Raw genomic sequence first — 11,480 nt, 5'->3', positions numbered from 1 at the left:
TCATCTCCCAGGGGAGTGAGGCAGGAGAGCAGCAGAGTGCAGGCCCCAGGTCACACACTGGCAGGCTGTGGCCTGTGCAGAAGGAGGGAACGCTCCTTCGGGTGCCCTGGAATTGCCTCACCGGTCTAAACCGCGTGGTGGATGCCTGGGCTGTTGGAGGCTGCTGTCCTTGCCGAGCAGCTGTGCTGAGCTCTGCCACCTGCCTTGGCACTTGGTTCCCTCAGGGTCACAGCTCTGTCTGCAACAGGACGGGCTGCAGCTGCCTCTGCGTGGGCCCCTGGCTGAGGGCCCTGCTGCACATCTGGGCTGAAGCCCCCCAGCTGTGGCACCAGCCCAGCTCTGCCTGGCCATAAGGCAACCTGGTACCAAGTGTCCCCGAGCCCGGGGGTGCAAAGGCTTTGCTTCAGAGCAGAGACATGGCCTGGGCAAGGGAGAGCTGAGTCTTGAGCCCTCGGACTGTGCAATGAAGTGCTGAAATGGGCTCTGCAGGGCTTACTGAAGCACTGAAGACATCCTCCCCGCCCTGCCTGTAGAACCACCAGACACACACATGCACACACGCTCTTTTAGGAGTACTTGGGTCCTTTGCTGCAGTCTTCCTGGTGTCCTCTCTAGTAATGCGTTAACAAAAGTTGATACTCCTGCACAAAACTTTTTCTAGTAAGAGAATTGCCACTGCTGGAAATAAGTGTGTCCCCCCAGGTGAGGCAAGGCCCATGAGGGATTGCCTCATCCTGCTGCCCAGCAGGTTCCCCTGCAGCCCCAGGGACAGCTGGAGGGAGCCCAGAGGGGCAGGGGAGGGAGGCAGGGAGAGCTCAAAAGCAGCCCTTGGTGGGAGGCTGCTGAGAGCTCCCTGCTGGAGAAATCTGCAGAGCCCTGGAGCCGGTAAGTGTGTGGCTGCAGGGCAATGCCTCTGCAGTTCCTAGCCGGGTCTGCAGCAGCTGGGGCCCCCCCAGCCTGTGGGACCGTGTGGGAGCCTTGTGCTGTGGAGGAGGCCAGTGTGCTGCAGAGCAGGGCTTCCCTGCTGCAGCGTGGGAGGGCCAGGGCATGTGGGCTGCCTTGTGCCAGGGCCGGCTGCAGGGCTGTGAAGGTGGCTGTGCAGGCAGGGGTGCCCAGGGCTGTCCTTGCCAGCAGGGTCCCTGCAGCCCAGGGGGCTGTGTGCTGGGGCAGGGGCTCTGCCGCCTGCCAGGGGCAGCTCTCAGCCTGCCGGGGGGCTCCCGTGCAGCTCTGGGGGCGTATGGACTGAGCCCTGATAGGGAAGGATCTCTCTGCTGTTGAGAGTGTGCTGCAAGGGTGAGCGCTGTTTACAAGTATAGGTTACCCTCAGAATATGTCTGGATGAGACTTTTTGTATCGAAGGTCAGCGCAGGGATTGCTATGATAAATCCAGGGCTCTCCTCAATCTGTGTTTTCAGTTTTCTGTTGTTGGGGGCAGGAGAGGGAAGGCGGAAATGTTAATGGAGAGCTCGAGTTTGAAGATGTCCCTGAGACTGCCAGCTGTAACTCTGAGTGATGAGGAGGTCTGCCAGGAGCCTCCTGAAGTGCCCTCAGCCACTCCTCCGCCTATGAACAGCAGCAGCAGCACCTTTGCTGGAGCCATCAGGGTCGTTCTGAGCTGCCCTTTTCCCCCTGCGGGCAGGACCCTGTGCCCAGCCAGTGCCCTTCAGAGAGGCACGTTTGTGGGGGGCCAGTGCACAGAGGCAGAGATGTGGTCTGTGAGCACTGACAGGGAAAGACCTGGCACAGGGAGATACCTCCCACAAGGAAAGTCTCCTGACATCCAGGATATTGCAAGGACTGATAGGAAACTTCAGACAGAATTGTTGTTGAAGGGAGAATCAGAAAGCTCTCTCTGACCATGTGCAGTGCAGACCCCTTTCTCTGAGGCATCCCCCTGGCCTGCTCTCCCCCCAGCAAAGCCTCTGCCCTCAGGGCTGGGGGTCCCGAGGCGTGAGCCACCCCCTCTGCAGCCAGAGCTCCAGCAGAGCCGCGGTGCAGCTCTGCAGCCACGTGCCCCGGTCCCTCTGCAGAGCACAGGGGCTGAGAGCAGCTGCCCGGCAGTGTTGGTGTGTGGGAGGTGGCGAGCAGAGCTGGGCAAGGGCAACGCTGCCCTCAGTGCCTGGCTCGCTCGCCCTGGACACTCTTACCTAGACCATCAGTGCAATTTTACTTCTTTCTCTGCCGTTTTGGGTTAGTTTTATTCTCTAGCTCTTGCTGTCAGGCTCTCTGGGGATGGGTGTTTCAGCTGCAGAGTCACACTCTGACCTTGTGGGTCCTCTCCTGCAGGTGTGTCCATGGGAACAAGTGTCCCAGCTTTCCTCTCACCCGTGGGGCTGTGGGCAATGCCCTATGTGGGGCTGGGCAATGGGCTGGTTCTCCCTGAACCTGATGCTCTTGTTAGGGCACTTGGCTACCTCCTTGAAGTTCCCTTCCAAGCAGTGCGTTGCCCTCCAGAATGGAAACCTGTCCCCTCGCACCCATTAGCGATCTGAAAGCCCCACGTAGATGCGTAGAGTTTCTGTGATGGAGAAAACACTGCTGGGGTGGGTGAAATGAGCTGTGTATCCTTTGCTGTGGGTGGGATGCTGAGTTCTGATGAAAGTCTACAACCTTTACTGGTCTGTGGTGGGTCAGACCGTTCTCAGCAGTGCCTTGTGGTATTTCAGGGTAACATGGGAGTGTGGCCACCATTCATCTCAGGAAGGTGCAAGCCCACAGAAACTGGGAACCAGAAGGACAGACCACCTCCCCTCACTGGGCACTCACCCACAGGCAATCCTCTTGCCTCACAGACCTCACTCTGTTCCACCGGAGGGCAGCAAAAATGCTCTGCTTTTCTGACATCTGAAAATACTCAACAGGAGAGATGGGGGGGAGCTGTGAAAAAAACTAAAGCTCTCTTACAATGCCTTCACCCTTCCCGTTCCTTAGCACCGGCGCTGCAGACGCTGACCAGCCCTTCTGCCTTGGCACTGGTTTCAGAGGACAAAGTTAAACACCAGGACTGGTCCCTGCCCCCACCCACTGCTGCAGAGTGGGGCTGGCTGGTCAAGAGCCCGTGGGCAGATGCCCTGCTCTTCATCACCCACACGGCCAGCACCAAGCAGGGCTGCAGCCACACAGCTGCAGGAAGGTCTCCGAGAAAAGAGAGGGATGTCTGTGTGTGACGGGGGGATGGTCTGTGGGAAATGGCTTTGATTTTGCTTGCAGAAGTCTCCCCTAAATTATCGCTGTCTTTTTCTCCTGTGACAGGACCATATGCCCAGAGGCAGCACATGTCCAACAGCAGCTCCATCACCCAGTTCCTCCTCCTGGCATTGGCAGACACGCGGGAGCTGCAGCTCTTGCACTTCTGGCTCTCCCTGGGCATCTACCTGGCTGCCCTCATGGCCAATGGCCTCATCATCACTGCTGTAGTGTGTGACCACCACCTGCACACCCCCATGTACTTCTTCCTCCTCAACCTCTCCCTCCTCGACCTGGGCTCCATCTCCACCACTCTCCCCAAAGCCATGGCCAACTCCCTCTGGGACACCAGGGACATCTCCTACTCAGGATGTGCTGCACAGCTCTTCCTGATTGTCTTTTTCCTTTCAGCAGAGTGTTCTCTCCTCACCGTCATGGCCTATGACCGCTCCGTGGCCATCTGCCAGCCCCTGCACTACGGGACCCTGCTGGGCAGCAGAGCTTGTGTCCACATGGCAGCAGCTGCCTGGGCCAGTGGGTTTCTCAACTCCCTCCTACAGACAGCAAATACTTTTTCACTGCCACTCTGCCAAGGCAATGCCCTGGGACAGTTCTTCTGTGAAATCCCACAGATCCTCAAGCTCTCCTGCTCACACACCTACCTCAGGGAAGTGGGGCTTATTGTGTCTAGTGTCTTAGTAGTGTTTGGGTGTTTCATTTTCATTATTCTGTCTTACATGCAGATCTTCAGGGCTGTGCTGAGGATCCCCTCTGAGCAGGGACGGCACAAAGCCTTTTCCACGTGCCTCCCTCACCTGGCCGTGATCTCCCTCTTTCTCAGCACTGGCATGTTTGCCCACCTGAAGCCCCCCTCCATCTCCTCCCCATCCCTGGACCTGGTGGTGTCAGTTCTGTACTCGGTGGTGCCTCCAGCACTGAACCCCCTCATCTACAGCATGAGGAACCAGGAGCTGAAGGGTGCAATGTGCAAAATGATAACTGGATGTTCTTCTGAAGGAATAAAATTATGAATAAAATTTATAATGTAGTTCATCACAGACCCAGACTGTCTTCTGAATTTGTTGTAGTTGCTCATGGTATTTCATTTCTGACAAAGGTATCGTCCCCATTCTAATTCCTTCTGTGATTTTCTTTTCTGAAGGTGCCCTGCTCTCTCTTCATCTAACAAAGCCAAAGGGCCATTAGGCAACTTTATTTTTGCTGGGATTCTTCCTTCCAAGGCCTTTCTGGAGCTGCAGGGACTGTTCCTGTGTCCACAGACGGAGGGGAAAAGGTTCCTGGCATGGCAGCAGTACCAGGGAACACCAGCCCTTGGCTCTCCAGTGCTGTCCTCCTTCCACTTCCACACTCTCCTTCTGACCCCATGCCTTGGTGTAAGGCCTGAGTGCTCTGGCAGCTTGGTCACCGCCGTGCTGCGTGGCAGTCCTGTGAGCGCAGGCAGGGGCAGGCAACGGGCACTCTGTGACGGTGCTGGCCTCCATAATATGTTCTGGACTTGTGGAGACCACCTGAATGCAGCACTGCAACGTGCTTCCTTGAACCGAGGTCCCCGTGCCCGTTGCTCATGACGAGGGCCATCTCCGCGAGGTGCCGAGCAGGGCGCGACACCCCCGGGCTGAGGTGCTGCCAGCCTCTGGCAGGGGCAGCAGGAGGCCAGGCAGTCACTGTGCCTGCTGCAGTGCTCTGCCTCCACACGTGCCAGGGACGGGCTCGTGCCTCTGAGCACCCCTGTGCGCGTGAGGCTGGGGTTCAACCACGGCAGCAGTGCATGAGGCCAGCTGAGGTGGGGACACCTCCCAGCGCCTGGCCGTTCCTGTGTGTGACTGCAGGAACAAAGGCCACTGTCCCAGGGAGATTCATCTCACACGCCTTGGGCAGGCTCATTGCAAGTGCCTCGGTCTGATCACGGCACCCTTTCTGGATGGTGCCCTCAAATGTGTCCGAGCAATCAGGGAGGTTCTGGGGTCCTGGGAAACGGCAGACATCCAGCCTTTGTTCAGGAAAAGCAAGAAGGACAACTGGGAGAAATACAGGCTGCTCATCCTCACCGTAGTGTCTGGGGAAATGACGGTGGAAATACTCCTGCAGCCATTTCCAGGTAACTGTGGGACATCAAAGGGGTTGCTGCACCCATACGTATTGAGGCAAGAAGGGGATGGTTTGTACCTGGACCTTTGCAAGGGTTTTGACTTTTTCTCCTGCACTTTCTGTATAGGCAGATGGGTGACTTCTGGAGTGAAGAAATGGAGGATACTGTGGGGGGAAGTTGGCTGGGGGCTTGTGGCTATCTCTCGAGCTAGCTCAACAGCGTCAGGGAGCGAAACCCGACCTTGGGAGAGAGACACAGTTATGCCTGTTGGAAGGAAGCCATGGGAGCAAGAGGAGAAACTTGAAGCTAGGGAGTGGTCTGCAGAGCTTGTGGCCTTGTAGATAAAGGGAGTTGCTGAGCTGCTGTGTCTGTAATAAAAAAAGAGCCCAGAGTGGAAAATTGCTGAGCACAATTAAAGGCTGACACGTCAGCCCCCTGCAAAGGTATAAAAGGCTTGCTTGATTATTGATTAATAAAGTGTCTTCGAGGTGTCTTTGAGTGTCTTCGTGCCTTCGATCCTCTCCCAGAGTCGGTGCATCATACGCCACAGGGGCTCAAGACCAAATGTCACCAGTGGTCAAGTCCTCCTGGTGGCCACTGACTAGTGGCATCTTCCAGTGCAAGCAGTTGGGCCAACTGTGTTGAATGTCTTTATTGTCTCCCAGTACAAGTTGACAAAGTGGCTTTCCAGACCCTTCTGTGGATGATGCCAAAGTGGGCAGAGCCCTTGAGAGATGCCATCCAGTTCACCCTGCCTTGAGCAGGACAGCTGGACAAGGGCATTTACAGGGGCCTCTCCCAACCTGAGATATTCTAGGACTCATTGACTCACTTCCCTGGAGAGCTCAGCTGGGATGGGATAGCAGGGGGAAGAAGGGAAAACAGAGGCGCAGAAGCAGAGACGATACATGGTCCAGTAGAAACAAAGCAGTTCCCCTGAGGACTGTTCTTCCACCCAAATGGTAGGTAGGAAATCCATGAGATAAATTGGCTGAGAGAAGCTTCCCTTCATCTGCTGGGTGCTGGGCCACGGGGAGGGTGACGGCTGAGGACGGTATCTCGTGGTCAGTTGTGTCTCAGGGACTCACATTCCAGCAGGAAGCCAATGGCTGTGACGGGGGCAGTGAGGCCAGTTCTGCCTGCGGAGGGGACAGGCCACCAGCAGCAATGTGCCTGGGAAAGGGGCGGTGAGGTCGCCTCTGCCTGACACAGCGCGTAGGGCAGCCCCTGACTCATGGCTGGGACACGTGCTGTTAAGCTCCATCTGCCCGTGTCTCGGGCAGGCCAGCAGAACCAAGGGGCTTCTTTCTTGCTTGTCACATCGCTGCTGCCTGAGGACATGACTGCACCGCAGCAGGCACACGGCTTGCTCGTGTCTATGCGAGAAGCTGAAAGGCTCGCAGCCTTGGAAGAGCGCGGTGAGGCCGTGGCATGGTCAGGGGAAAGGCCACAAGGAGGGTGACGGGTCGGGATGCCCGCCTGAAGGGTGGTTTCCCAGGTGGTGGAGCTTTCCTTGGAGGTAGGGAAGAGCAGGAGGGAGAAGCACTGCCACCCAGTGCAGCTGGGAAAGTGGAGACTGGAGGTCAGGAGGAGGAAATGTCACTCAGGGGCTTGTGCCGTGGTGGGAGACGTCGCCCAGAAGGAGTGTGAGATCAGTCCATGTCTGTGTTTGCAGGCACAGCGTGTGAGGGTGGGCAGACATCAGTGCATGTGCGGCAAGGGCAGGGTGAGAGCACGGTGGGGAAGCCAGATGGGTGCCTGCAGCCTGCCGGGGAAAAGCAGCAGCCGTGGGACAGCGTAGGACAACGTGAGATGGAAGGCAAAGGGCACGGGCAAGGCTGGAAGTCACCAAGAGAACCCAAGGGCTGTCCCCTTGCGTACGGCCATTGTCTCTGCCACCAAGGCCTATGAGAAGACGAGTTGTCCTCTGGCCCTGGGGCCTCATGGCCTCCTTGTGACCACTTGCACTGAATTCTTCTCCCTTGAGTGATACTGCCCTGTGAAAGTTCCCAGCATTGGCCACAGCCTGCCAGTCTGAGGCCTGGCACCTGCACTCTGCTGCTCTCCTGCCTCACTGCCCCTGGGAGATGAGATTCCATAATTCCTTTGCTGCTGGAGCCAAGGTGGACAGGGGTGACACAGGGTTTCAGATCCAGCTGACCATCACAGCTGTTGGCTCATCTGGCAGCGGTGCTAAAACGCTGATGTAAAGAACCTGCATTCACCTAAAGGAACATTGTCACTGTGCTGTCCTGGAAATTTCGGGGTCGGTGGGTTGATCATTGGCCTCCATGAGCCCACCAAGCCTCTCCCTCATGGCCCACCCTCCTTCTTCACTCACTTGGTGTTTGTAGGGCTGTTTCCGTGCCCTGTTTCTCACTTTTTCTCTCCTACAAATGCTGCACACTGTGTTATGTCCTTTCTTCCATTGGTTTTTCACAGAGGTGCCGCTAGAATTGCTTATGAGCTCAGGGAGGTAGCAGGTCCATTTCAGAGCCAGCTGAATGTGGCTTTCTTGGCCATGGGGCCAACTCTTGACCTCTTCTCACCTTTGTCAGCCCTACAAACCCCATGACCACTCCCAAACCCTTGCCATGTAAACCCACAGGGTTATAAAAGTCCCCAGTAAGATGTGAGGTCATTGATCCTAAGGCTTCCTCACGCTGGTTAAGTAAGAGTTTGGCCCCTTGCTCTCCCTGATTTAGGTTCTTTATGGCAGAGAAGAGACGCATTGGACCTCAGCTGTGGCACCACGGCCAAGATCAAACATGTAACAAAAACAGCGGGTACCAAGTACCCAAAGCCCAATGTCTGCTAAATTTTGCTGCAGAGCATACTGGGGTGGTTGGCAGGTGGCACTGTTAACGGTGAAATGAAATGTCCCTAAGGAGAGAAAACCCAGCTCTCCTCAAGACCAGAGGGACAAAGGGCTGGACTGTGCAGTGGTGGCAGGAGAGGACATGTCTGTCTGTGTTGCCTCTGCAGCCCCAGAGGACCTGTGGTGCAGGTGAACCTCATGTCCAGGGAGGACAAAGTGCTTTGGAAAGTGTCCTTGGCTATGGACATCTTGTGATCCAGGAACACTGTGAAAATCGTTGGTCTGTTTCTCTAATGCATCACCCCGGGGTGAATGTCAGAAGTCCTGGCTAAGTAGGGAGTCACCAGAAGCCTGGGGGTTAGTCAAAGTGGTGCCCACCTACAAGAAGCGTAGAAAAGAGGATACTTCCTAGGACTGTCAACCTGATCTTAGTGCCAGGGAAGGTTGTGGAGCTGATCCTCCTGAGCAACATACAACAGCAAACACAGGACAACCAGGAGGTCAAGACCACCCAGCATGGGTTTGTGAAAGGCAGGTCCTACTTGATGAATCTGATCTCCTTCTGGGACAAGGTGACCTGCCACACCTTGAACACTGTGTTTCTGTTTTGGACCCCTCACTTCAAGAGAAATGTTGAGGTGCTGGAGCATGTCCAGAGAAGGGCAACAAGGCTGGTGAAGGGTCTGGAGCCCCAGTCTGTTGTAGAGCAGCAGAGGGGACTTGGCTTGTTCAGTCTGGAGAGGAGGAGGCTCAGGGGGGACCTTACTGCTCTCTAGAAGTACCTGAAAGGAGGTTGTAGATGGGTGGGGGTAGGTCTCTTCTCCTAAATAACAAGTCACAGGACAAGAGGCAACAGCCTCAAGTTAGACCAGGAGAGGTTCAGATTGGATATGAGGAAAAACATCTTCACTGCAAGGGTGGTCAAGCATTGGAACAGGCTGCCCAGGGAGCTGGGGGAATCACCCACTACCTCTGAAGGCTGAAGGTGAAGAAGGAGGACAGCGCTCTTGCTTCAGTTCATTGCTTCCTGTGCTCCTGCCTTGTACCACAGTGAGTACTTGGAAACCTTGCCATAGGCAACGCAAGGCTCTTACATCCTCCCACAAAAGCCCTCCATCCTCCAGGGTGGACCAGCCCAGCTCCCTCAGCCTGATCTACCAGGGCCCGTGCTCCAGCCTTGACCTTCTCTCTGATTCTTTACTGAAATGGCTCCAGCGTGCCAGTGTCTCTCTGCTATTGCGGAGCACCAGTGCTAGACAAGTACTCTAGATGTGGTGAAACAAGTGGGAAGCAGAGGGGGGGAATGACTTGCCGTGGCTGTGCTCCTGGTCATACAGCCCAGGAGGCTGTTGGTCACCTTTCCTGGTGGCTCCTAGTTTGCCTAATGCAAACCAAGGGCCCAGCCAGGCAGTCCCTGCCCTGAGTCATCGCAGGGCCTCGGTCCACTTTAGGGGCAGGACTTTCAATTTGTCCTTCTTGGGTATCACGAGATTCACGGGTGCTTCCAGTCAAGAGGAAGTTCCTCCAGTCTCTAGGACCTTCCAGTGGGGATGGAGAATGGCCTCACTGGGACATCGGCCTGTTCACACAGCTCCCTGGGATGCCGCCCCTCCACCTCCCTGGAGTGGGAAGCATTGAATTTGGTCAAATGACTCCTGACACGATCCCCATCCACACTTGGCTGGTTCCCTCCAGAGTCCTGCCTTCAGGCACAAAGCTTTGGGACACGATGCTGGGGAAGACTAAGGCAAAGAGGACCTGGAGGATGTTCAGATTTATCTAGACCTGCTCTTACTAAGCTCAGCAGTGGCCACACAGGGGCGTAGTTTATTTCTTAAACTGTTCTGCAAGTAGTGACAGATCCTCTTGATGCCCTTGAACATCTTGCAAGACCCCATACGAAGCAGGCTTTGGCTTCCCTGAAGACATCCCTATTTCTAAATTCCTTTTTGAGCCCTTGCATCCACCTCCAGGATGCTTCCTTTTCTCTCTGGAGATTCTTGAGGAATTCCTTCTTTAGCCAAGGATCTCTCTTGGCATGTCTGCTTGATTTCCTGCTCCTCGGTATGGACAGTTCTGCTTGGAAAATGCTTTCCTGAATGACCAGCCGTACACAGCTCTGCTGTCCTTGAGTGCTGCTGCCCATGGGACTACCGCTACAAGTCCCCTGAAGAGGCTAAAGTCTTCTCCCCCTATTTCATGAGCACTACAGCCAGGGCTGACACTGGTTTTCACATCCCTCAGCAGCACTGCCTGTTTGGCAAGGACCAGATTCAGGTGAGCGTCACCTTTGTTGGCCTGACACCTGTGCAAAGAATTTGTCTCAAGAGACCCCCGACACCAGCTGGACAGGGTGTATCCTGCTGTGCTCCCCTTCCAGAAAGCGTCAGGGTCATGAAGTCCCCAATAAGAGCTGGGATCACGGACCTGCAGACTTCCTTGGCTTGCTTAGATAAGCCTTTCTCCACTGCCGTACCCTGAGTGCGGGTGCTGTGTCTCCCACCAGGATGGCACACTAACCGGCCTCTCGCTGACACTCTCCTGCAAGGGCTCACCCAACCTGCTGCACACCCCGTAGAGGAGATCCGCACGTGCCACAAGTGCCTGCACACGGAGGGCATCCCCTCCTCAGCTTCCTGGCCTGTCCCTCGTGAAAAGCCCACACCTTCCCCTGCCGCACCACTGTGGCCTGTCCCACCACCCGTCATGATTTATTTCATCAATATCATGATTTACTCCATCAATATCCAGCACGATGACAGCATGTGGAAGTCCAGCTCCTCCTGCCTGAGCCCCAGGCCCAAGCCATCGGTGCGCTTTTGGGCTGCAGCACCTCAGCCGTAGCGCTGGGGCCAAGCTCAGGCTTCTCTCGGGCAAAGCTGGTACCAAGCGCCCCCGAGCCAGCGTGTGCCCGTGCTGTGCTGGAGACCAGAGACCCGCTGGAGTGGGTGGCGGTGGCAATCTAAGCACGCCAGCAGAGGAAGCCCTGCCCTCTGCAAGGCCAGAAAAGCAGTGCTGGGCTCTGCAGCCCTGGCAGAAGAAGGCTTGGCTAGCTGCAGTGCTGCTGAGGCCCCTGAAGGCCTGTGGGGGAGGGGAGGCTGACCTCCAGGAGGACATGGTGCTGCTGAAAATGTGCTTCAGTTTGCATATGCTGTGATCCAGGAACACTGTGAGAACCATGCACTGGTTCTTTGATGGTATCTTCACGGGGCTGAGCAAAGGATTGCTGGAATAAGTACCAGGGGAGTGTGGGAGTAGCCAGGTGATTGGAACCCCCACTGTGATGGGCTTCCTGTTCATGGACCAGCTGGATGAACTTGGGTCAGACCGTGACGCACTGCAGGGCTGGCATTCAGTTGCTGGTTG

At 56.0% G+C, this 11,480-nt stretch overlaps 1 protein-coding gene across 1 annotated transcript; it reads left to right on the top strand.

Annotated features, from left to right (window-relative positions):
* The first annotated feature begins 3,230 nt into the window (after positions 1–3,230).
* LOC130143375 (olfactory receptor 14A16-like) lies at positions 3,231–4,217 on the top strand. The gene has a single exon (XM_056326061.1). The coding sequence runs from the start codon at positions 3,276–3,278 to the stop codon at positions 4,215–4,217; it is 942 nt and encodes a 313-aa protein (XP_056182036.1). The 5' UTR covers positions 3,231–3,275.
* Positions 4,218–11,480: the final 7,263 nt, after the last annotated feature.

The sequence above is a fragment of the Falco biarmicus genome, unplaced genomic scaffold (assembly GCF_023638135.1).
Source record: "Falco biarmicus isolate bFalBia1 unplaced genomic scaffold, bFalBia1.pri scaffold_27, whole genome shotgun sequence".
In the NCBI taxonomy this organism is placed as follows: domain Eukaryota; kingdom Metazoa; phylum Chordata; class Aves; order Falconiformes; family Falconidae; genus Falco; species Falco biarmicus.
Note: the sequence above shows the minus strand (reverse complement) of the source record. Positions and strands in the feature narration are given on the sequence as shown.